The 27,223-nt window shown below is 34.8% G+C and overlaps 2 protein-coding genes and 1 long non-coding RNA gene across 3 annotated transcripts in view; 1 reads left to right on the top strand and 2 right to left on the bottom strand.

Annotated features, from left to right (window-relative positions):
• The window catches only part of CEP126 (centrosomal protein 126), an 83,600-nt gene extending 78,881 nt beyond the window's left edge, over positions 1-4,719 (bottom strand). The window contains 2 exon segments of the mRNA XM_003129805.4: positions 579-698; positions 4,321-4,719. Of these exon segments, the coding sequence (XP_003129853.2) occupies positions 579-698; positions 4,321-4,448 (248 nt within the window). The 5' untranslated portion in view covers positions 4,449-4,719.
• ANGPTL5 (angiopoietin like 5) lies at positions 9,241-26,537 on the top strand. Its single transcript, XM_003129804.4, has 8 exons — positions 9,241-9,407; positions 11,099-11,243; positions 13,789-13,892; positions 14,769-14,862; positions 17,256-17,356; positions 19,705-19,825; positions 21,973-22,158; positions 25,709-26,537. Exons 1-8 carry the CDS (start codon positions 9,312-9,314, stop codon positions 26,026-26,028), a joined length of 1,167 nt encoding a protein of 388 aa, XP_003129852.1. The 5' UTR covers positions 9,241-9,311; the 3' UTR covers positions 26,029-26,537.
• The window catches only part of LOC110255424, a 189,569-nt gene continuing 172,831 nt past the window's right edge, over positions 10,486-27,223 (bottom strand). The window contains exon 3 of the long non-coding RNA XR_002335613.1: positions 10,486-10,772. This is a non-coding gene — a long non-coding RNA (uncharacterized LOC110255424). The remainder of the gene's footprint in view (positions 10,773-27,223) is intronic.

Below are 27,223 nucleotides of genomic sequence, written 5' to 3'. Positions count from 1 at the left end.
CAATTCAAACAAATTTTGAAAAATATTAAGCAGGGATAGGATGGTCTGCATTTTTACTTTAGCTTCCAATTTATACTAGAAAGCTCTTTTTTTAAAAAAATAGCAATCATTTATAAAATCACATTTCTACCATTATTCACATATCCCTCGTTTTTCTTATTGGATAAATAAGCGGTATAGAAAAATTTTATAAATATATTCTATTAGATTATATAAAAATTTTATAAATATAGTCTATTAGAGGTTAAATGCTAATTGGTAATCTTTTATCATACATAAAATGATATAAAAATGAAGAATACATTTTATAGTCATTTTAAAAAGCCAATTTGACATTGTAATAAGAAATTTTATGACAAGAAAAGACTGCTATGGTCATGGTCAGTAAACTAGATGATACATGACTATCACTGTGCTATAGGCAGGAAACAATAAATTTTACAAAGTCATACAAATCTTGATCAGTTTTATAGATAAAGCAGTCATGACTATGTTCATAAAATGGTACAAAGCAGAGAAATGGTTAATTTATAATGGCTTTGAGTTTCCATGTTTCTGAATAAAATACAATTACTTACTTTTTTCTCCGGTTTGACTCCACAAAATATTTACGAGCTCGATTTCGACATATTTTCTGTTGCTGCAGTAATATTTGGCGCTCTTCTTCTAAATTTTTCTCTAAATGGATTTTCATATCTCTAATGATAGCATAAAGTTAAGGAAATGGTTTATGTCTTTAGTTGATGAGTGTCAGGGCTGTCAGATAAATTACATCCTCACTCTAATGATGTAATGGTTTTTTGTGGAAAAATTAGCATGTGTACACATTAGTGTTAGTATATGACCAGCAGGTGTTTTACATTAAAAAAAAAAACAAAACACCTCTGGCCTTGTATTAGAACTGAAGATCTATCTCACTTTCCTTGGGAGAAAAATGAATTACTTTTTAGACACTGATGGGCTTAGATATGGAGACTAAGCATATTTTTTCATTCTTTATATGAATATTTAAATACTTATTAACAAGTTATATCTTAGGCATGTATACAGAAAAATTAAAATTATATTTCACTAACAGAAAGTAAATGAATTAAACTTTTCAGTAGGTTTTGATCCATAGTATAAAAGTCATATTGAAATATTAAAAAATCAAATAGCAATATAATTGGAAAATTTGGGAATATTAGTTTAGTGATTTATTCATAACTTGAAAACCATACATACTAATATATATTCAGAAGTTTGCCAAATAAGGAGTATCTGAGTTTTCCTAATCATCCATTTATTTGTAATTTATTATATAAAATTAAACTTTAAGTTGTATTGATGTGGTTAATTGATGTCCCAGTTTATTTAGTTACATTTCAACTGTCTTTATTGAATGCCTTTATCAAATTTATCACATTATTTTTCTGTTTTTAATGATTTTAAAGTTTTAAAAAGAGATCATTTAATTACCATTTTTCAGTACCCCACCATCAGGAGTACATGCATATGAGATTGTTCTGAAGTTATATATTGCAGGGCATGACTTTTTAGAATAGCGTATTTAAATTTTCCCCACCAAAATAGAGGTTCGAAATTCTCTTTAAGAAATCTACTTAGGAGTTCCCACTGTGGCGCAGGGAAAATGAATTCGACTAGGAACAATGAGGTTGCGGGTTTGATCCCTGGCCTCACTCAGTGGGTTAAGGATCTGGTGTTGCCGTGAGCTGTGGTGTAGGCCAGCAGCAACAACTCCAATTAGACTCATAGCCTGGGAACCTCCATAAGCCATGGGTGAGGCCCTATAAAGACAAAAGACAAAAAAAAAAAAAAAAAAAAAGTCTATTTAATCAAGATTTTTATGTCATAAACATTAATTGTAAAATAGAAGAATACATTCAATAAAAAATTAGGCTATACATGATTTGTTAATTCAAAATGTTAATTTTAGGATCCTACAGTGCTTCAGCATCAATATAGTAATTGATGGCATTACTATATTAACCATTACCCATATATTTCAAAATGGTTATGTTTGTTTGAAACTTTGGTTTCTGAACCAAAGTCATCTGAAACTTTGCTAATAGGAAGCTTTCAACCATGTTGCTATTTAAGCATTTTTATACCATTGGCCATAATTCATTTAGCTTTGTTTTATTATAAAACTTTGCACCACCTCAACATAAACAAATACCCCACACACTCAAATACATGATATTTCTTACTCAAAGTTTCTTTTGAAGGATTTATAAAAATGAAACAAAAAGGGCAGGAAATCTGGTTCTTCGTTAGCACAGAAAGGGATAAAGATTTAGCTTATTCTTCTCTAATAAGGCACTTTATTTGAAGGAGTCAGACTTCAACAAGATGGCTAACTACTAAATCACAACATGGCAGTGGAAGAAAGTGTAACTTCAATTCAGGATGTACAAGAGCAACAGTGTAGGGGAAGAAGGGGAAGAAGGTGCTTTGGCTGGGGTGAGAAGTATGCAGGACTCTGATGCACATGGAGACAACTCTGTTCTCTGATTAATGTGCTTAAGATAGATCTCACCATAAGAACATAAAGAAAATCACAAATATGTTTGTAATGTTCTGACAACTATATATCGTTAGCTTTAACTAAAACCCCTCTCTGTCTATACATATAATTTTGCCTGCTGAGTTAAAAAAAAAATGCTTCTTGGAGTTCCCGTCGTAGCGCAGTGGTTAACGAATCCGACTAGGAACTATGAGGTTTAGGGTTCGGTCCCTGCCTTTGCTCAGTGGGTTAACGATCCGGCATTGCCCTGAGCTGTGGTGTAGGTCGCAGACGTGGCTCGGATCCCGCGTTGCTGTGGCTCTGGTGTAGGCCGGTGGCTACAGCTCCGATTGGACCCCTAGCCTGGGAACCTCCATATGCCACAGGAGTGGCCAAAGAAATGGCAAAAAGACAAAAAAAAAAAAAAAAAATGCTTCTGCCTTTGTATCTTTTCAAAGTATGGCATCCAAATTAAAAAAAAAATAGATGGCTGGTTAAATTTTTATTTTTCATACAACCTATTGTAAAGATATTTCCATAAGAATCACTGTTAAATATTTGTTCAAAGGAAGGTAACTTTTATATACTTGACAGTAAAAACCAGCCAACAAACAAAGCCAAGAATACTATGAGTTGAAGGACTGGATAACTAACACATGATTATTATTTAAAAGCATAGCCTACTACCCCACCTCATCCTCATCAATTCCTCTCCCAATTTAGTCTTTTTCTAATTGTAGCTCATTTAGGTTGTTAAGGAAGTTGACTAAAGAAAGAAAAGACTGAAAGGGTGAAAGCTTGAGGAAAGCATAATCAGAGGAGGGATATTTGACCATTAGTTAAGCCTTGTACATATCTTTCTTCAGTAGAGTTGTATCCCAAACACCTAGCCAAAAAGCAGGCACTACATGAAAACTGGTTGTTGACTTGCTTTTACAATTGCAGCATCCCAGAAGTGGAAGACAATAAGGATAAGAAAATGAGGGTTAACTTGGGGGCAAAGACACTGCATTCTTTGACAAGAATGAAGATGATTATACAGCACCATCACTACCAAGTCCTTTGAGAATACAAAGGTTTCACTCTAATTACCACACCATTTTCTGAAGGAATAAACATGGTTTACATATTTTGAAAACAAAACTCTGTCGCTCTGTGCATTTTCTACAATGCAACCAACAGCAATACCAAAGGTGGCCTAGACCAATTCTTAGGGAAAGGTTAGAGATAATCCAGTCTGAAGCCTCCAAGTCCTCTGCTTCTCACTTTCTGTCTGCTGTCTCTCTGACAACAGTCTGGGTAGAGGATGGAAAACAAAACAAATTACCCAACTGCGTTAGGTTTCAGCGGCTCTGGTAAATGAATTAGGGAAGTGTTAAGGTTAGCTGTTAAAACGGACTCTTTCGGGAAAGCAGAACATGCTGCTTATTGGTGAAATTCTTCTCTCCAAGCAGCATCATTAATCAGGAGATGGAGAATATGAAGTAAAAAACATAATGGCATAATTCTAGAAAGCATGAAAATAATCCCAATGGAACACACGGTTGATGTACTCGAAAATTCACACACAAAAAAATGCACACCAAAGTTGCATGGGGCTGAGACAACAAGCAGGCGGGGAAAACGGTCCTAGAATAGGATAAAACGGTATTTTAGGTTGAAGGGGAGCAATCAGTTGCTAAAGCACATATCCGCACTAATATGACTGGCTAGTTTCCATCACCTTGCATCAGTGGTGACGGGCATCTAATAGGAAAAAAGGTGGGCCCCGCTTCCAACACCGCTAACCCTGGCAGCCACGGTTGGAAGGATACAGGTAAGCGTCAGGTCGGCGACGCCCGCCGCTCAACCGAGGACTGAGGGGGGCTCTGACGCGGGTGTCAGAGGATTCAGTGCCCAGTCCCGCGGCAGCGCTGCAGGCTCCCGGCCTCCCGGCCAGCATCTTTCACCTCAGCGACTCCGTCATGGCAGCTCCGGCTTCCTCTTCGGTCCCTCCAAGCCCTCCGTCTCTCGGGCTCCGCCTCACTGGCGCGGGAAGGTTGGCCGTGGCAGCGCTGGTTCTTCCACAGCGGCGCTCGTGGCTGTGGTGGCGAAGGAAACTTCGGCGGCGGCGACCCTGCCTGGCGAAGATAGGAGCAGAGGCAGCGACCCCACCGCCGCCGCCATGTTGACAACCAACCGACGCCGCGTCCTTCGCGACGGAAACCGGGGTGTGGGGGTGGGGCGCCCAAGGCAGCCAATAGGAGGCGCCTGCTGCCCCTGCCTTCTCTGCACTGCTTGCGGGCGATGGGCAGAAACTCTTAGCATCCTCGGGGACCCAAGTCTTCGTGGGAGCGGAGAGCTGAATTGTGCCTCGGAGCCTGACTCAGTTCTTCCTCCCCTTTTATGAGGAAGTTTTCATGGGGGTATGATGAGTGATGAAAAACAGTGAGATGCACAATTCCCAGACACAGGCAAACGCCACCATGGGAATTCTGAAATGATTGCTTTGGGCATAATTCAGGGTAGGATTTGTTGTTTAACTACCGAGTCCTGTTGTGTGGAGTTTTGGGTGGGGTCTTTCTGGGGCATCGCTATCCCACACACCATCTCTTTTTAAAAAGCTTTGTGGAGTGGAAATTTCCTTCTCTGCATTCTCTCACCCACTTCCTGATGCTTCTATTTCGTCTGCAGTCGTCTTCCTTGCCATTTGCATTTCAAAGTCTTAATGGTTCCAGCCTTGCTTCCAGATTCTGGAAATAGACCATCAAAGCATCGGCGACCTGTAAAGAAGTGCAGATTTAATTTAGTAAATCTCCTGGGAAGATATGCCAAAAGAGATCATCATAATTGAAATTGTTTTAGGGGTATGGAAAATTGAAAGGATTTTTCAGTCATCAGTTAAAGGTTTTCCAAGTGAAAATTTGAAAAAGGCTAAAACTTTTTGTTGGAGTTCATTATAAAAGTACATATAAATTCTGACTGTGTTTCAGCCAACCTTTTTTCTTTTTCTATGGGACAAAGAAACAAAAAAAAAAAAAAAAAAAAAAAAAAACCCAAACACCCTCCCAGATTGGAAGCAGAATGTACAAACCAAATAAAAATCACTCACCCACCATTCAAATGCCTCTGCCTTTGTGAATCAATTTGTTCATTTTTAGAGTTCAGATAATAAACTTTTCCAGTTGAAGCTATCTAAAACAGAGTTTTTGCAAAGTTGGATGCAATGACTCAAACTGGAATGTTTTCTGGTGACTGAGATTTAAAAGTGCCACAGCAAATCCACTTTTGACTTAAAACACAAAACACATAAGCCATTGTTAGAGCCAGGCCAAGAGGATGGATATATAATCTTGGTAAAGAAAGGCTAAATGTGTACACTGGGACAATTAGCTATCTTTGCACATTTTTAACTTGCCTAGCTAGCCACAGGCAGTTACTTTGATTTTATTCCCACTGCTATCATTACAAGTGTGTTTCTTTAGGGCCAATTTGAGAGAGCGAGAAAAAGCAAAGTAGGGGAGTGTAAAGTGCAAATAAAAGTGAGAAGGTTGTGTTTGCTGTTTGGAGGATTTGGACATGGTTACTATTCCTGAAAGTCTAGTTTTTGCTGTATTATTAGTGTGGTATCTCATCATTCGTAGGTACCTTATTGCTTTATATGTAGTTTATTAGTATTTCAAAGCATGTTTCTCAGTTGCCTACAAATGCTTGCTCAAATAACCATTCTTCATTCAAATGTTGCCTTACTATGATAACTAAGAAGAAAAGAAATTTTAAATACAGGTTACCAGTTTTATTTTTAATTACAGAATCTATTTTTTGACTTTTAAACTATTTCTTTTTTCTTCAAAGTGGTAAGCAGATTTTTCACATTTTAAGTGGAATAGCCCTTTATTAAATTGTATAGTTTCTAGAAAAAAGGCCTAAGGATTAGATATTTGGATAACAGAAAGATAACCTGAGGGCTCTATAAACCTTATCTCTTGGCAGGATAGATAGTATGATTCAAGCAATAAAAAAGAACATTATACCCAAATCTCTATATTTTGTTAAAAGAAGTATTAGAATTAAATGCTTACTTCTTTCACCCTTCAAAACCATAAAATAATTCGTTCTTTTATTTAGAAAATAAATATTGAGCACCTACTATGTGCCGAGGACTTTCTATGGGCTGGGATGCAGTAGTGTGCAAAACTTCAAAGTCCCTATGCTCATTAAGCTTGTATTTATTTTTCTTCCCAACTAGAATACATTAGGTACTAAAAAGTGCTGTGAGGAAAGATGGAGTGGTGTAAGGGGATAGAGACTGATGTTAGTTCTATTTTAGAAATGGTACCTGAGGAAGGCCTCCAAGGAAGGGAAATTAGGGCAGAGGTGCAAATGAAGAAAGGACGTTGCCATGCAAACATTTGGATGAAGAATATTATTCAAAACCAGAGGGTACTTCAAGTACAAAAGGCTCTGAAGGCAAAATTGTACTTAATATGTTCAACGAATAGCAAGAAGACTACATCATCTAGAATAAATTTGGTAAAGGAAGTGTGCTAGAGCATGAAGTTGGAGCAGTGCATGTGGGAACTTATGCAGTACACAAAGCGTTAATGTAAAACTTCCAACAGAGGGAAAGCTATTGGAGAATTTTGAGTAGGAGAGTAAGATTTAATTTAACCTTTCAAAAGGATCACTCTAGTGGATATGGGGAAACTGGGCTACAGTTGATAAGAATAGAAACAATGGCACCAGACTGAATGATTTTACTGTAGATTGAATGAGAGTTTATGGAGAACTGGCCTGGGATGGTAGAGGTGGCAAAAAGTTTTCAAGATTTTAACCTTGAGCCAATAAGATGTGTTGATGCATGATTGTGGTAAGTGAGTGGAATTAAAAAAGGAGTCAAATGTGACTCTATTTGGGATGGGAACCAACTGGATAAAGGGTATTGCCATTTACTAAAATGGGGAAGAATAGGCTGAGGATGGGAGAAGGAATAAGATTTAGGTTTCAAATATGTTAAATGTGAGATGCCTATTAGACACCTAACTTCATTAACATGGTTTCGTAAGTTGTCAAATGTTCTATTTACAAAAGAAAATGTAAAAAACACTTTATGGTTACAAAACATATTCTCATAATGTATCTAAATTAAATATTGTTATAATCTTGTGAATTATGTGAGGCAGCGAGTGATGAACAATTTCTTGAGCTTTCACTTTGATGTTGGCTGAAGCTAGTTTTTCTTTTGCTGAAGTATTTTCTTACTGAGGCTATTACTTTTTCTGCTGAAGTATTTTCCTTCTCAAGTAAGAATTTCCTGAATTTGTTTCTGGGCAAGCTGTGAAAGAACAAAGAATTTTAATGTCTGACTGATTTAAAATTGCTAACGTTCTGCCATCTTCTTTCCAATTTTATAAGACTTCAATGAGAAATTTAAGATTAAAGATATACTCGTGTAATCCTAATATAGATTTTAAAAGTTGTCAATATTGTCAGCAATGTTAGAACTCTATTATAGTACAAATAAAATAATAATGATAATAATGACAATAAATAATGATACCACATAATATTCGAGTGCTTGTTGTTGTTTCTCTTGCACTGTGTGAATTTATTACATATATTAAATAATCAAATCCACACAACACTCCCCATTCTACAAAGAAAGTAAGATATAGTGATGTTATGTAACTCTGCCTGAATTTCCGGAACAAGGTTCAAACCCAGGCATTCTGATACCAGAGCCACCACTCCCAACCACCCCACACTGCCTCACTGGAGAAACTGAGACAAAGTTTCCGAATAATAAGAAATAAGAGTGTTTGCATTTAAATAGTGGGTGGCAAGGATGTAAAGTCAGAGAACGGATAATTCGTGTATAATATTATTCCATTAATTAATATTTTAGTGCCCATACCATGCCAGTCAGTATGCTAGTACCATAAAAATTATGATATGGTTCTTGGGCTAGGAAAGGAAATGGAGAAAATAATACCTTGAATAGGAAGCAAGATTCAGGAATGTTTTGCTTTTCCTCTTAACTTTTTGGATGTTTATATAATGAAAGGTAGGAGCCACTATCATAGTGAATTTAAAAATTCATCACGGACATTTTTCTATCAACTTCCAGAGAGTGGCAATATTTAATAACAATAGTGCCCTTATATTTTTGAAGTTTTAACACTATTGATGTAAAATATACAAATCAGAGTCCTAGAAATTTGGCATGAATGTGGTTGATATGGTCATCATTGATAGCTAAGTTCAGCTGCAAAAATATCCTAAGTCTGAATTATTTATTCTGAATCTCCAAACTGATTAATTTTTGACTTAGTATTTGGTAGAAATAGTTCCAGTGTAATATTCTTTCCACTCTATCACTCATTTCTACTTTCTTACTATTTTTATGCAAACTGGTTCACAATTATGGAGGTATACCTTATCAAAGGCACTTTTTCCAAGGACAAAAAAAAAAAAAAATTCTGACTCCTAAAAACTAGATGATTTTATAAATTCATGCTTGCTTGCTTGATTTAGCTATCTAGTTAGCTATTACCTATATTCCAAAAGCATGAATTTATAACTCAGGCATGCAGTGATAAAAAAGGGTTTGTATAACTTCAAATGTCAGGATCTGTGGAGGCTACCTTGTTTCTCATATGAAGGGTGTTGTTTCAAACGAGGGCATGGAAACTAGTAAGTACTAGCTTCTGTTTTTCTTGTACACCTTCCAGAAAATTTCGACTGAAGACTCTATGTACTGGAGTTCTTTCCACAGAGAGCTGACTGATATTTGAAGAAATTTTTCACTTCTCGAACCAAGAAAAATATGATGTATCTTTTCCAAGCCTCGCTCTTATTCTTAAATCTATGTATTTTTACTTGTGGAGAAGCTATACGAGGTAACTGTGTGCATCATTCTACGGTAAGAATTTTAGCAACATTATTTCAGCTAGGAAAGCATGATGATGTGATTTTCAAGATACATATTATATGTTTGAAAAGATTAATTACAGAACTCAATATAATTTATGGGAAAATTTAAGTGTTTATTTAGAAATGCTGAGACAGGCTTAAATAATATTATGTTTAAACTTAGGAAACCATAAATTTGAGGACTGACTCTTAACACATTTCTTGTACAAAATTTTTAAAGAATTTGGAAGCCTAGGTTAAAAACTAGCCAGCAACTCTCTGGTTAACTTTGATAATGAAATATCTAGTAGGTAATAAAAAAATTCACTTTGCTTTTAAAAAAATATTCTAGAAACTTTCATATTTCAAAGATAGTCTTGTGACTAGTTACCTAGGACATTTTAAAATTTAAAATTAGAAAATTTTATTTAGAACAGTATCAGAGTGACAGCTAAGACAGTATATGCAGTCCTGTGAGTAACTGTTGATTTGAATCTCTATATATTTAAATATTCAAAAATTTTTAAATGTTATAAAATGTATTTACCATTGTATCATTATCAAATTCCTAAGCAGAAGCAAGAATAAATTCTAGGAAAGCTACAGAAATATTAATAACAATTCTCTATATCCCAAATTTAAGAATCTTATTTAGAGCTAAAACATATAATTGTAACCTAGGTTTTTGAAAACATCTAGTATGTCAATTAGAGGAGTATAGGGGAAAAAGTAAAAAGTTGAAAGTATATCTATGTAACAAAATGTATCTTTTTGGGACAAATATCTTCTGTCTTATGATTAGCTCTTTATCTTTCTCTACCTATCCAGGTCAAAGAGGACAGAGCTTGGTTATTATGTTCTTTTAATTACAGAGTTATTTACATAATATAACTTCTACCAAAGAATGTTTTAACACTAAAGAAATTATGTTGACTTTGGACAAATACCTTTGGAATGACTGTAATTGGCTTTCTTTCCATTTCTTTTCTTTCTTTTCTATGTGGTGTTTGTACTGCCCCTTCCTCCTTCTCTCTTCCTACTGGTAACCACCAGTATACAGTTAGTCGTTGACTTTTTAAAATGGCATCTGTTGTTGTCTTTGAAAACAAAATTTCATGCTTCTTTTATCACTGATACCACTTAAATCTATCATTACTTTACCTTTCAAATCTATAAATACTTTAGTTTATACAAAAGTGACAATTTCCTCCACATTTCTCCCCAGTCCCCACCTCATTACTCCTAATCATGGGTGGCAGAAAGTCCTTTTGGCTTAGAAATGTTGTAGGCATCTCAGGGAAACGTCTTGGTCTCCATTCAAGGAACTTCAGATTGCATGATCTTGGAAGAGGGATGGCTCTGCACTGTATCACACCTGGAAATGTATAAAAACTAAAGGTCAAGGCCATAGAGCCACCTCAACGGAAAGTAGATGCTAAATAAATCCTTTCAGAATTTGAGAAGAAAAAAGAGCAAAAATATTGAATTAACATATGCTTATTGTCCATACCCAGAATTTACTGATAAGATTTGTTTGTGGAAATTTGAACTAACCAATTAACTATTTTTTTTCTAATGATCATCCTTGTGTATGTCCTGAAATCTCTTTTTTCTATAGTTTTCTTATGTATGATATATAACATATATAGGATAATTAAATATACTTTATATATTTTTTATTTCTATTTTTTTCACGTAAAGGATTCTCCAGTAGTTAACATTGTAGAGGATGAATCTAATGCAAAAGGTGAAAATAAAAGTAATGATACCGTTTATAAAGAAGATTGTGAGGAATCATGTGATGTTAAAAGTAAAATTCCACGAGAAGAAAAACATTTCATGTGTAGTAAGTATTAAAAATAACCACAATTATAAAGGCATATGATTTATTACTTCTAGGGTAGAGATGGAAAAAATATAACTTAGCATTTTTTGGGGTCATTTTTTATATATCCGCATCATCCTAGGTCAGAGGTTTTATGTGTTTGGCACATGGTAGGTACTTTGTAAATATTTGGTAAAAGAAAAAATCCTATATAACTCAGTGGCATCAACTGGCCACAGAAGGAAGGGGCAAGCCAGAAGACACTGATAGTATCAATTTGCCTAAGGCTATTTTCTTACTTCCATCTGAACCAGTAGGAAATTTCACCTCAGTTTTGAATGGGGAGGTTCATATACTGAGTAACTGCTGCAATAGGTATAATACAAATTTGCAGCTGATTTATGTTGCAAAGCATAAAAATTAAAAAGTTGTAAAATCTCCGTTTTTGTCTAGAACAATTTAGTTACAGTGCAGTAATTTTCATGATGTATTATATGTACACACTGGGTAGAATAAGAAAAGAGAAAGGGAAGAGATTCTGATCCAGTTCTTATAGGACTGTAATTCCTAGGTCAGAAAGCATAAAAAGCTTACTTTATTTTGTTTAATTCTACATGTAACACAAGTATCTCAGGTTTCTCAAACCAAAGAATATAGCTTTAGACCCATTAAGACAGATGTCTAGGAGTTCTTGTTGTGGTTCAGTGGGTTAAGAACCCGATGTAGTCTCCATAAGGATGGTCAAGCCCTGGCCTCTATCAGTGGGTTAAGTATCTGGTGTTGCCATAACCTGCAGTGTAGGTCATACATGCGTCTTGGATCTGGTGTTGCTGTGGCTGTGGTTTAGGCTGGCAGCTGCAGCTCTGGTTCAAGCCCTAGCCTAGGGAATTTCCATATGCCACAGGTGCGGCCATAAAAAGAAAAAAAAAAAAAAAAAAAGAAAAAGACCAATGTCTAAATCCAGGAAGTATCTAATAGAAAGTGAGAGACAAAGTAAAAATGAGAGATGAAGCTGAGTGAGGTAGATTTTTTAAAAATTATTATTATTATTTTTCTTCTGTACAGAATGGCGACCCAGTTACACATACATGTATACATTATTTTTTTCTCACATTACGTGTTCCATCATAAGTGACTGGACAGAGTTCCCAGTGCTACACAGCAGGATCCCATTGCTAACCCATCCTGAAGGCAATAGTCTGCATCTATTAACCCCAAGCTCCCAGTCCATCCTACTCCATCCCCTTCCCTCTTAACCACATGTCTATTCTCCAAGTCCATGGGTGAGGTAGATTTTAAAATATCAAGAATTATTAGTATGATTCTACTGTTAGAGTGAAAATAGGAACATAGAAATAAAAAACTTTTAATGAGTAATTTTTACAATAATGCTTGGCCCCTTTTGTTATAAAGAACAATATCAGTACACTTAAATAAACTTGACTAAAGTCTGAGAAATAAATGGCTGTCAATGTATATTTCCTGGTTTTGATGGCTGTGGTGTAGAGAACGTCTTTGGTATAAGAAAAATGCACTGCAATATCCAGGGGCATTAAGGTGGCATGCTCTCAAAAGAATTAAGAAAAAGGTCTTCATGTTGTCTTTGAAACTATTCTTTAAATAAGATTGTTTCAAAACAAAACCTTGTTTTCTCGCTGTGCCTGTGATATGTGGAAGTTCCCAGAATAGGGGTCAGGGACCTGAGCCACAGCAGTGACAATGCCAGATTCTTAGCAGCTAGGCCATTAAGGAACTTCCAAAATAAAAACATTTTTAAGAAGAAAAATATATAGTAAAAATTTATCCAGAAAACATCCAGCCAAAACTTGATTAGATTTATTATGGGTGTATATATATGTGTGTAATTTGTTTATATAAAAATATAGCATTAATAGAAAAAAATTAAAAGACAGAGTTCCCGTTGTGGTGCAGCGGAAGCAAATCTGACTAGGAACCATGAGGTTTCGGGTTCGATCCCTGGCCTTGCTCAATGGATTAAGGATCTGGCATTGCCGTGAGCTGTGGTGTAGGCCGCACATGTGGTTTGGATCTGGCGTTGCTGTAGCTGTGGCATAGGCTAGCAGCTGTAGCTCCAATTAGACCTCTAGCCTGGGAACCTTCATATGCCATGGGTGCAGCCCTAAAAAGCAAAAAAAAAAGAAAAAAAAAAGAAAAAAAATTAAAGGAGCGATTTATTTTAAAAATTAACTTTCATGACGTGGAATTACTACCTTTTACTTTCTCATGTTGTAAGAATTAATGTCTTCTACCTCCTGCTTCTATACCTCTCATCTTATAAAATGAGAATTGATATTCAGAGTGTTGTTTCTCAGTTATACTAGATTAAATTATTTGGGGTAACCTAAATTATTAGGAGCGTACTTTCATTGAGTAGTGTTGAACAATTGGTTTCTTGATTAATCCTGAGTTAAAAAACTATTAACTAGAATATGCAATCCTGAGTATTTAGATAGATTCCAAAATCACGTGAAATTCATTATTTTTCACTATAATTGCTTTCTATAACAATAAAATATTTAGCAGATATATTTTATTATGATTTAAGGAAATTTGCAAAATTCTATTGTTTCTTACACACGAAGTACCAAAAAACTACTAAGAAATATGATGGATGAGCAGCAAGCTTCCTTGGATTATTTATCCAATCAGGTATGGATTTTTTAGTATTGTGTTGCTATTGCATGCGTACATTGATATAGTTAGGTATAATCATTTAATTTTTAACGCTTTCATGTCCAAACATCTACTTAGTGCCTGCTATGTTAGAGGCACCATAGTAAGTCTCAGGCAAATGGAAAGCAGTGACAACAAAAAAGGGGTCATCCATTAAAGCTTATACAGTCTAGGGGAGCAGAAAAATGTATTAAAAGTGTTGTGAATAGTTTTGGAAAGATTCATAAAAGAAATTCAAGATATGAGATTTTGAAATGTTCTTAGATGACAGAGATTGCGAGCTGAGTCATGGAAAATGGATGCATGCTTCAAAGGTCACAAAGGTTGGGTAAGAAGGGTAGGACATTCTTTCCCTTCTGGGGAACTGTTTAGGGATGGTGCAAAGGTGGAGTGGCTGATGAGGTTGAGGCTGTATAAGGAAAACTGACTTAAAGAAATAGGAACTAAATCATGCCACACCAAATGTCTGAGCAGGAAAATGAAAGGTTTAGATTGGCAGCTGGCATGGAGGATGACTTGAGGAAGAGCAGAGAGAGCAGACAGAGACCAGATAAGAAATTACAGCAAAGGAGCAGGCAGGATACTAAAGACTGATCTGCAAAGGCAGTCAGATGCAAGAAATGGGCAGATGAAAGCAGTGTGCAGGAGGTAAACAGTACTGAGTTTAATGATTGCTATTTAGCTATGCCTTCATTGCTTTCTTAGAGCAGTGAGGAATTCAATGCAGAAAATGGGCATTGTATATATTTCAAAGCTGGATTTATAAGAGGCTTAAAGATATCAGTTATGGAATTAAGCTAAAAGAGTTTCGTTCAAATATAAATTTGCTTATATGTGTGCATGTGTGTTTAGGTTAATGAACTCATGAATCGAGTTCTCCTTTTGACTACAGAAGTTTTTAGAAAACAGCTGGATACTTTTCCTCACAGACCAGTTCAATCACATGGTGAGAACTTTGGTATTTCAGCCTTTTCATATTTGTCTTTTACTGCTTAAAAAATTTCCTGGACTGGTTGGTGCATTTAGAAGTTTTGTTTAAAACATACATGTTATTATCTAACAGACTGGAGGAGTAACACTGCCATTAAGCAAGCTTCAATGCAGACAATGTGTACTTTTCTCAATTGGGAGCCTTTTCTGACTGTTTGAAAGCCATGGCTGTATGCAGATATTTTGAATCTGTTGAAAATAGCATGATTTTACATAACTGAATTCAGACTTTCCTTTACATTTTATTAATAATCATTCTTCAGTTAGAAGAAAAGAAGGTCTCAGAATTCCTCCCACCTGTAAAAAGTATTTTTGACATGTTTGAAAGGTTTCAAGTTGGGACATAACATTTGAAACTTAAGACAGAAAGAAACTGGAGTTTAGTACTTTTTGTACCGGAATATAGTATAGTATTATTTTATTTTATTTTTTTATTTTATTTTATTTTATTTTATTTTATTTTATTTTTTATTTTATTTTATTTTATTTTATTTTGTCTTTTTGCCATTTCTTGGGCCGCTCCCGCAGCATATGGAGGTTCCCAGACTAGGGGTCTATTTGGAGCTGTAGCCACTGGCCTACGCCAGAGCCACAGCAAGGCGGGATCCGAGCCGCGACTACAACCTACACCACAGCTCACGGCAACGCCAGATCCTTAAGCCACTGAGCGAGGCCAGGGACCGAACCTGCAACCTCATGGTTCCTAGTCGGATTCGTTAACCACTGCGCCACGACGGGAACTCCAAGTATTAATTTTTAAAGGAGTGGGTTTCTGAGAAAAATGCCCTGTATATCTTATGGATGTGAATGAATACCAGAAAGTTCCAAGCAAATAAATATTTATTGAGGGCCTAGTGTATGATCATTCTTTTTTCCTTCTAAAGAGACGAGAATAAACTGTTACTAAGAATCGCCTATGTGTCAGGTACTTAGGCACTTTCACATGTTTTTTTTTTTTAATTGTTTTATTAAAGCTAACTTATTTCCCAAATGAGTAGTGTAGAGAGTGTAACACAGTGACTATGAGCTAGGACTCAGGTGTCAGACCATCTGTTTTTGAATCCTGGAGCCACTGTTTCCTCGATATCAGTTTCCTCATCAGTAAACTGATAGTACCTACTTCATACAGTTGTGAGGATTAAATGAGTAAAAACACCAAAAGCTCTTAAATATTGCCTGATGCATAATAAGACAGTATAAGAATTTGCTATGATAATGATGATCATCAAATGAGGATATGGAGCCCAGAAAAATCCAAATAATCTGTTCATATTTATTTAGATGGTAGTGGCAAAGCAGTTGTTCCAGCTCAGATTAGTCCTTCACTGTAAATTTCTATCATACCTCATATCTTTATCATTATAAAAATGTTTCTTAACAATTCAGGAGAAAGTCCACAAATCTGTATCTTCTGGAAATAAAGGGGGAAAGCAACACATTTTTTATAGCTAACTTTTTGTAGATGACATTTTCTGCATATTTATTGTATGCTAGGCACCATGCTAAGTGCTTTGTCTTGCTATGTAAATGGTCAGAATAACACTATGAAACAGATAGTATTATTATAACAATTTTACACATCAAAAAAGTGATTAAGTAACCTAGCTAGAGGTTCTTACTGGTAAAGAAAGGAACTAGGACTCTAACTCAGACTTCTGGCTCTAATTTTTTATATGTTTGTTTCTCTGGGTAATTGATGCATTTTATTACATTTATAAAAGATAATACAACGTAATATACCTTATAGTAAAATGTAATATTACAATCATATAATGCATTTATATATTATATAAATATATATATTTATATATATTTATATTCCCATGGGAAGTGGAATGCTTTAAAGAAGGTGATTATAGTTTGCTACATACAGTTCTAGCTATTGCCAGCTGAGGAGGCTTTAGACTCAGCATAATTTCCTCTGCTGAAGAAAAGGGTGTAAATGGGCTCCAACACATTAGAATTTCTGAGATTTCAAATACAGTAGAAAGGATGTGTCCATAGTAGTTAATCTGCTTATTCCTTTGGGTTTTCTACTTATCATTCATACAGATTTCTGTTAAATGTTATGCCTCAAGATAAACCTAGATTTCTGAAAGGGCATCATTTACTGGACAAAAGAATGCATAGTTATAAAATATAAATCCAGTTTCCTCCATCTATCCATCTAGTTTCTTCTTATTTCTAAGGTTCACATAAATTTTCATTTCCAAGAAGTTAAAATCATCATATCATTAATGAAAAGTTTAATAGTAATTTCAGATAGCACTGTCAATTCTCTATAGTAAAATACTTTAGTATTAAATGTATATGTGGATATATCCTAAATAACTAATTTTACTTTTCTAGGTTTAGATTGTACTGATATTAAAGATACCATTGGCTCTGTCACAAAAACACCAAGTGGTTTATATATAATCCACCCAGAAGGATCTAGTTACCCATTTGAGGTAAAGTATTAGCTTATTATATGGAATAGGATAGGCATCTAATATATTTAATTACAATTAGAATTTTAACTATTTGTCTTTCTTTCTTTTTTTTTTTTTTTTTTGTCTTTTTGCTATTTCTTGGGCCGCTCCCGCGGCATATGGAGGTTTCCAGGCTAGGGGTCCAATCGGAGCTGTAGCCACTGGCCTACGCCAGAGCCACAGCAACGCGGGATCCGAGCCGCGTCTGCAACCTACACCACAGCTCACGGCAACGCCGGATCCTTAAGCCACTGAGCGAGGCCAGGGACCGAACCCGCAACCTCGTGGTTCCTAATCGGATTCGTTAACCACTGTGCCACGATGGGAACTCCTCTTTCTTTTTCTTTCTTTCTTTCTTTCTTTCTTTCTTTCTTTCTTTCTTTCTTTCTTTCTTTCTTTCTTTCTTTCTTTCTTCTTCCTTCTTCCTTCCTTCCTTCCTTCCTTCCTTCCTTCCTTCCTTTCTTTCTCTTCCTTTCCTTTTTCTATTTTTTTCTTTTTAGGCCCGCACGTGCAGCCTATGGAAATTCCCAGGTAGGGGTTGAATTGGACCTACAGCTCTTGGCCTACACCACAGCCACAGCGATGCCAGATCCAGATCTGAGCTGCACCTGTGACCTACATTGTGGTTCTCGGCAATGCCGGTTCCTCAACCCTCTGAGCAAGACCAGGAATCAAACTTGCATCCTTATGGATACTAGCCAGATTCATTTCCACTGAGCCTCGATGGGAACTCCAATATTTATTTATTTATCTTTTTAGGGACACACCAGCAACATATGTTACCGCTGAGCCACAATGGGAACTCAGTATTTTTTTTAATTTAAATAAATTAGTATATGTTCCATAATTTTTATTTTCTGGAAATCTTTGCTGAAACCACAAACCAGTAAAAGAACTAGAGAATCTTTGACTTTTATATGTGAGTTTTTATGGTTACATTCTTTAAAGTAAATCCATTTGGTGCGAGATGTTATATTATCCTTCGAGTAGGCAGAACTATGCAAAAGAAATACCTATTTGCTTTAACTAGCTCATGGATATTAAAAAATAATGGTGTGCTTTGCCTTGAAGCTTGCTAAAAATACTTTAATTTCTCTTCCTATGTGTGATTATATTTTCTTTGGCTGAAAAGTGATTTTATATGTATAAGAAATTAATAATTTAAAAACCTTTCACTAAAATATGAACAGATTGAGAAGCTGATCCATTTCTTAAATTGAAAGAAATAAATTACTCCTAGTAGTTTTAAACCATGATTTCTAGAAGAAATTTTGACCAGAAATTATCTATTATTGAAATTATTTATTATTAATATATTATTATATATACTAATATATAAATTATACATATATAATTTTCTGGTTGCTTTTTTGCATATAAGATAGTTTATAATATCAATATCATACCTTCTTGATAGTCTTTATTACACAATAAAATAATTTTTTTGAAGTATATATTACCAGTTCTTTGACTCAGAGTTACTAACATTAATTTTTGACATCTGTTGACAAGATGTCAAAAATTGGGAATTAAGTGGGAAATAATTTTAAATTACCTAAATTACTTTACTTACAGATTCAAAAACAGGTCTGAACAGATGTGGAAAGGAAAGGCTTCTAATTTTGTGAAGAGTGGGATGCATAATTACCTCTTTTGTGGGAAAGTGTTGGTTCCCTAACTTCCTCCACACTGCCTTTTTCTGTCTGAGTGTGGGAAGTTTCCAATGGGTATGACTGCTCTGATTTTCTTGCTGTGTCACGTCTATGGGTTTTGTCCTCTTAGGGATATTTAACAGTGGACCACAGATACATCTATAAGTGCCTACTGAGATGGGTCACAGATTATGTCTTTCTGCCTGAAAATCCCAGCCTAAACACAGGCTTTCCAAGCTTTTAGAGAAAAAAGCAATCAAAGACCAGCACACATGCATATTTAACACTGTTTAAAAAGTCAGCGTTTTAATTAAAAGAATAAGTTCATTTATAAAGAAATATATCACTCTGCAACTTCAGATTGGTGCTGTTATTACTCAACTGAAAAATATTTATGGAGTTGAGGAATAACCTTAAAATGAATATAACCTTAAAATGCTACAAACACTTATATATGTTAAAAAATGACTGATACAGGGACAGCAACTGTTTGTTTTATAATAAACAATATTATGTCTAGAGATGAAAAAATCTGAATATATTAATGGCATAAGTTATATTGAAATTTTCTGTGGAAATATCTTCTCCTTCTCCAGGCTTAAGGGTGAAGTATGAGTGTTATATCAAAGAATGAAAATAATAGTATGATGTTTTTGCCCTTTTGGGTTTTTTTAGGTAATGTGTGACATGGATTACAGAGGAGGTGGATGGACTGTGATACAGAAGAGGATTGATGGGGTAATTGATTTCCAAAGGCTGTGGTGTGATTATCTGGATGGATTTGGTGATCTTTTAGGTCAAATTTTATTTACTTCTCTCTTTTTCTTCTTTTTGGTGTTATGCCTATAGATTGTGTCTCTATTGGTCAAATTGTTAGGCAAAATAGCAAATCCTTATGAATATAAAAATATGATTTAAATTACTCTCTGCTTATATGCCAAATTATTTATAAGTCTTCAGTTGGGATCTGGAAACCTTTATTTTTAGATACCTGTTAAAACTGGTTTTAGTAAAAATTCTAAATTGGGTATTTATTAAGTATTGATAAATTCTGGCACATGCTCAATAACTATTTGTAGAATGAAAAAGTGAATGATCAGAGACTTTAAAATTTCTGAGATTTGTGCTTTGTCTACACAAGCAAATGAAATAGAGAATTGGGGTACATGGCTTTTACAAATTCAAATTATGTGAACCTGGAGTAGTGTTTTATAAAAATATCAATAAAAATCATTATGCTCAAAATATGGAAAATATAAACCTCAAGTGAATTGTAAAATCTGTTCACATTATTACTACATGGCAACATCGATTTTATTGGTGAGTAGAAACACCAGCGTTTCTGAATAGAGCAGAATTTTACATTAACTGGAACATTTGCACGTGACTTTGATCATTTTTATGCTGTTAAGTTACTGTTGGTATAATTTAAAATCTTTAACATCCCATAATAATGTCATTCAAGGATTTGGTAAGTGGTGGTGTTATTCCTACTGCTAAAAACCCTACTGCATGCCAATGATGCTAGAAGGGACACAAAATGTAATAAAATGTCATAAGTAAGGCCAAATAGCTGCCATGCTATGGAGTGCAGTTGACATACTTGTGTTTTCTCAGCATTACCTCCAATTTTCTGAAAGTGCTGCCTTCTGAATTGAGCAGTCATAGATCTACAGGCTCTAAACTGTCATCTTTCTTCCCTAATACTTATTTGTATGGGGAAATTATTTGAGTTTTGACGAAAAAAGTCTTCAGGCAGGTATACTTCACATAAACAGGTTCCTTTGTATTTGGCATATGTAAAAAAATGAACTTGGGATGATGAAAATTGTCAAGTTAAATTTGTGGATGGAGTAAAGGGGAAAGATGGCAAGGACACTTAAATTGGAAAATGTAATAGACTGAAACTAAGCAGGCTTATTTTTTTTTTAAAGAATTCAACTATGAATTTATTATATCCCTCTTTCCATAAAATTTTTGTATTAAAAAATAACAAGTCACAGTCAATCAAAAGTCACAATCAAAAGGAGTTGTGTTTCACAACTGAAATACAGTCACAATTTATACTTTGTAGTAGGTTTTGCCCTCAAAAGTTGACTATGACACACCTAACAGAATGGCTTAAATAAATAAACAAATACCAGTTTTACTTCTTGTACTTCTTTCTTATTTCCTATGCCTCCTTTCTTCCTGTATTTCTGAATACTTTTCAGTTCTATGTGGGTATGTAGCTAAAATGCCTCTATAAGCCTCAGAGAATGACTTAGTATCTTAGCTGTAGTTTAAAGAATTTGAAGGTTGTCACATTGTCCCCTATAGTTTGTTTTGACTAGATGCTTACTTCCTTCAGGAATTTCATTATTCAGGCAGAGGGATATATTTCAGAGCAGGGGTCTGCACATTTAGGTTATGCCACAGTGGGTAGAAGAAAGTAGAAAGCCATTGGTTAGAACATGCAGGAAGTACTCAGTCTGAATTAGGGAGTTTAATAATTTGTCCTGAATCTACAATCATCTTGGAAATATTGACCCTTAATCTGGGGAAACTCCAGTGTTGCTATATTACGTCTTTATTCATTGGTAACTGATGAGCTGCATTATAACAAAGAAGTATGTATTCACAAAAGATTATTGTCAAAGATAGAAAAAAAAAGATTTCTATTGATAATTTTCAGGAAATATTCCATCAGGAGTTTCTGATTTGGAGGTGAAACATCTTATGTTTACTGTACACAACATTTTGTTACCTGCCATAATATTCGAACTGGTGTTTTGTTGACATGCCTTAAGGTCAGACTCGATTTATTTAAATGAATTTTTGAATTTTGATTTGGGGAGATATCATCTCAGAGTTACTGAAACACTAAGCTGTATCAAGCACTCAATAAAGGGCTATTTGTATTTAATTTGTATTAAAATATATTTAAAATCTTTTTTTTAACAGGTGAATTTTGGCTAGGGCTGAAAAAGATTTTTTATATAGTGAATCAGAAGAACACCAGTTTTATGCTTTATGTAGCCCTGGAATCTGAAGATGACACATTTGCTTATGCATCATATGACAATTTTTGGCTAGAGGATGAAACAAGGTTTTTTAAAATGCACTTAGGACGGTATTCAGGAAATGCTGGTAAGTTTTTTATTCCTAAGATTATCCAAAAGGTTTAAATATAGTTGACTCAATATTAGATGTAGATAAAAGTAATGCATTTCTTTTGGTATATGAGACACAGCTGATAACAGAAGAGATGAGGAATGAGAAAACTGGCTAAGTCTTGAGTTTTGAAACTCTGCTATAATCATGATTTTGAAATGCTTTATTCTCTTTAAAGCAGCTTGCTATATGTAATTGCAATGGATTATTTAGATAGAGTCTGTGTGGCAGTCTGGGAAGGTATTTACATTTTCATGTTCTGAGAGGCTGGAGTTTAGTAGTCATAGAATGTTAGAGCTGATCTCCACTCTTCTCACTCTACAGGTTGAAGAAACCTGAAAGATTAAATGACTTGCCCAAGATTCCCAGTTCATCACATCTGAGCCAGGGCAAGAATTCAGACTGATAGAGCAACTAGTTTAGTGGGTTTTATTTTCCCTACTCTACCTCGGTGCATCTACTCATTTCCAAATAAAATTTGTTTCAATTTCAAAATACTTGAGGTTAAATTTATATTTTAATGCTGAAATTTTATTTTATTATTTATTCATTTGTATTTTAGGGCTGCACCTGCACCGTATGGAGGTTCCCAGGCTAGGAGTCGAACTGCAACTACAGCTGCCAGTCTACACCACAGCTCATAGCAACTCAGGATCCCTGACCCACTGAGTGAGGCCAGGGATTGAACCTACATCCTCATGGATACTGGTCAGATTCATTTCTGCTGGGCCACAATGGGAACTCCTGACACTGAAATTTTAAATTTGCATTAATACTAAATTCAGCTCTCCTACTGTTGCTCATAATGGTACTTGTTCATTAGGTATGTTTAGTGTTAGAAATCAAAAAATAAATGAGTTACATATTCTCAGATCTTGAATGGATCACAATATAGAGGGGGAAATAAGGAAAAGGAAAACAGAATACTGTTTAGAGCTTTGGGGGTTAAAGAAAGAGAAAGTTATTCCACTTGATTGCATCCAGAACTTCTTGGAAGGGTAGATTTCAACAAAGAACTAATAGATTCAACATGGGGTGGTTTTTGAAAGTACATACTCATGCAGAATCTGATTCAGTAAGTTTGGGTCCAGGTATTTTTATTCAGTAGATGGATATGCTGGCATTGTTAAAGTTGACTTGCCCAAGATTTCTGATTTGGAGGTGAAACCTCTTATGTTTACTGTACACAATATTTTGTTACCTGCCATAATATTCAAACTGGTTTTTTGTTGGATCTGTACTTGGAGGAATGGATAGGCTTCTGGCAAATGAATGTTGGCAAAGAGAGGAGCTTGAATCAAGGCTCAGAGGGAAGAAAATTACTGGGCATGAAGAGGGCCTGGTATGGTTGGAATCTCTGACATTTGAGGAGGTTTGGACTTGGGATATTAAGTAAAAGACTGAAATTTAAATCTTGACATATAGGGTCACCTTTAAAGAGTTATATAATTTCTGAGGCTTTATCTCTAAAAGTGTAAAGAACTATCTCTATGTGGAACATACGATGTTAGGAAAAGTTTACGTGGGGTTTCTCTAAAAGATGATTAGTATCTAAGTGGAGGGTACAATTTGAAATGGCAAGACTTTTTTCATTACAGAACCCTTAAATTTTGTCATGCCCTACTCTTCCTTTCCCCAATAAGGTTGTTAAGTAACTTTCAAATGTTGGTCACATAATATAATCAAAATAAAGAAAAAAGGTGTCAATAGAAAGTAAAGATAGAAACAGTAAAACCAGGGGGTTAAGTATGATCAGGTATTCAGTAGAGGTGAGCCACAAATTTGACTTTGAGCTCAGAGCAAAAACGGAAATATGAAATTCGAACATCTGAGCAACACAGTTGTTCCATGAGGACAAATATTTCTGATTCTGGGTTCTTGGAGAAAACAAAACGTCATCTTTTCTAATTACACTCTCACAGAAAACATGACAGTGAGTTTAATGGGCTATGTCTTGAAAAATAGGCCTATGCATTATATTTTAAAAATAATCTATTAAATATAATACAATTGAGGAGCTCATATAATGTATGATCCTTCTGTTGGTTGGGCTTAACCAGGGAGATAATCTGTGGAGGGATCATATAATTTGGGCAATGTTCTGTAAGTGTCATCTCTCTCATCTGAACTTCTGAAGAGTATTGCGCTGTGTGGGTGTTGAAGATTATATTCTTCCTGCAAATACGTGCATTGTGGACATTTTGTTTCCTGTGAAGTGCATGGTCAGAGGCTTTAATCATCAGTGGGAGGATAGGCCACTGATGTTAATTGCGTTCTCCAGGTTCCTTAAAGACATCTCAAGAGATGCCAAACATTTGGAACATATTGAAAAAAAGTGAATTCTTCAAAGATTTCACATAGCTTCATTTCTAATTAGTGTTTCAAACACATCAGCAAATTTTATCTATAAGTGAAATCTAAATACAAAAGGACTAATTCAAGTCTTTTAAATATGTGGTTCAAAAAAACCCCAAACAAAACTTGCCTTCTACCACGGTACTTAGTTAACTAGGGTGCCTTGGTCAAGATGCTAACTTTTTGAAGATTACTGTGAGTACTAGGGATACCATGCATGGAATGTCCAATGCAAGCCTTTAAAATATGGTGGTGTTTTAACTACTGTCCAATAAGTCTGTATTTCTTGTGGAGAGACATGAAGAGAAGGCATACCTCAGTAGTGTAGCTGATTTTTTTCTTGAGGGCATCAGCCATTTAATGTAAACTTGGTGACCCCTAAATAAAATCAAACAACTTTGGCTGTTATAAATTTGTTTCTTAAAGGTAGAAGTTTTTACCTTTGTCCATATCTCTCTATCTAAAGTGATGTAAAATGGTACTGGTGTAAACATTTATTATGTGCAAATTATTTTCTTTTCCTAAATTACCAGTTACCATATTACTCGTCTCCAAAGTATGACAAGTTTATACATCATTATTTTTGACCTATGTTAAAAAAATAATGATGTATAGGAGCTCCCATCATGGCTCAGTGGTCAATGAACCTGACTAGGATCCATGAGGATGCAGGTTCGATCCCTGGCCTTCCTCAGTGGGTTAAGGGTCTGGCATTGCCCTGAGCTGTGGTGTAGGTCATAGATGCAGCTTGGATCCTATGTTTCTATGGCTGTGGTGTAGACCAGTAGCTGTAGTTCCAATTCGACCCCTAATCTGGGAACTTCCATATGCCACGAGTGCGGCCCTAAAATAATAATAATAATGATGATGATGATGTATAAACTCGTCAAACTTTAGGGAAGAGTAATACAGCCAAACCCCAATTTTGTAATTTGTGATTTTAATATCAAATGTCCACTTAAAGATGCCTGTCATGTTGAGGAATTCATTATCAGATTTTGGCATATTGCAATATGGAGGGGAAATTTTACTATGATAACTAGTAAAAAATAACTTAAACCTTAGTTTTAGGTGCAATGCTTTTGCATAACAGGATTGTAAAAGTCAATTAAAATTACAAAAAGTGCCTTTAACTTTAGTCATAAAAAAAAAAAAATTCTATTTTACCTAGGTGATGCATTCCGGGGCTTCTGCAAAGAAGATAATCAAAATGCAGTGCCTTTCAGCACATCAGATGTTGATAATGATGGATGTCGCCCTGCGTGCTTCCTCAATGGTCAGTCTGTGAAGAGCTGCAGTCAGCTCCATAACAACACTGGCTGGTGGTTCAACCAGTGTGGGCTCTCAAATCTGAATGGCATTCATAACTTTCCTGGAAAATTTCTTGCAACTGGAATTAGATGGGGCACATGGACCAAAAACAACTCACCTGTCAAGATTAAATCTGTTTCAATGAAAATTAGAAGAATTTACGATCCATACTTTAAGTAATCTCACTTAAAATTTTAATGAGTGCTCCACAGTTATTTTTGATAATATATAAAAGATTTTATATGGTTTCCATTTTTACTGAGTGTTTCAAACATATTAGCCAAAATTTAACTGTAGATGACATCTAGGTATTATGAGTTTAATTAGAAATTTTTAATTTTGTAGAATTTTATAGAGGAAAACATGGCTTAATGTATGCTTTTCCTATTTACTATTTTAACAATATAGAATAAAATTTGTTTTGAGTGAATTGAAACTGGTGACCTGGAGTATATTGTGCTTTTAAAAGATTTCCCCCCTTTTTTACAGCAGATTCTTAGGAAAGTTAAAATTATTTTTTCTATATTTATTTGATATGGCTAAGTGTATAATTTAGATAATTTCTGTTGACTACAATTACAGGGGATAATTTTGCACAGATTAATATATAAAATTCACATGGTTTAAAAACCTATTTCCAGGTGATTCCGTAATATTTAACTGTAAAAATAAAGTCCTTCATGTTTTCACATTTTGTTGTGCTTAATAAATTTGTTCTTATTCATAATAAATTTACATATATTTATAGCCTGATCAGTTGCATTCTAAAACACATTAATATCTGAACTTTTAAAAGTTTTTTTAAATTAAAGGATAGTTAATTTTCAATGTTGTGTTAGTTTCAAGTATGCAAAGTAATTATTATTTTCAAGATTCTTTTCCATTATAGGTTATTACAATATATTGAGTATAGTTCCCTGTGCTATAGAGTAGGTCTTTGTTGTTTACCTATTTTATATATAATAGTTTGTACATGTTAACCTCAAACACCTAAATCTCTCGCCCCCCACCACCCCTGCCATTTCCTTTGGTAATCATAAGCTCGATTTCTATATCTGTGAGTCTATTTTTGTTTTGTAAATAAGTTTGTTTTATCATTTTTTTAAGATTCCACATATGAGCGATATCATAAGATGTCTGACTTTCTCTGACTTCACTTAGTATAATAATCTCTAGTTCCATCCATGTTGATGCAAATGGCATTGTTTCATTCCTTTTATAGCTGAGTAATATTCCATTATATATATATATATCTCACATCTTTTTCCATTCATTGTCAATGGACATTTAGTTTGCATCTTTGCCTTGGCTATTGTAAATAATGCTGCTATGAATATTGGGGTGTATGTATCTTTTCAAATTAGTGTTTTCTACA

Source organism: Sus scrofa, chromosome 9 (assembly GCF_000003025.6).
Source record: "Sus scrofa isolate TJ Tabasco breed Duroc chromosome 9, Sscrofa11.1, whole genome shotgun sequence".
NCBI lineage: Eukaryota > Metazoa > Chordata > Mammalia > Artiodactyla > Suidae > Sus > Sus scrofa.
Note: the sequence above shows the minus strand (reverse complement) of the source record. Positions and strands in the feature narration are given on the sequence as shown.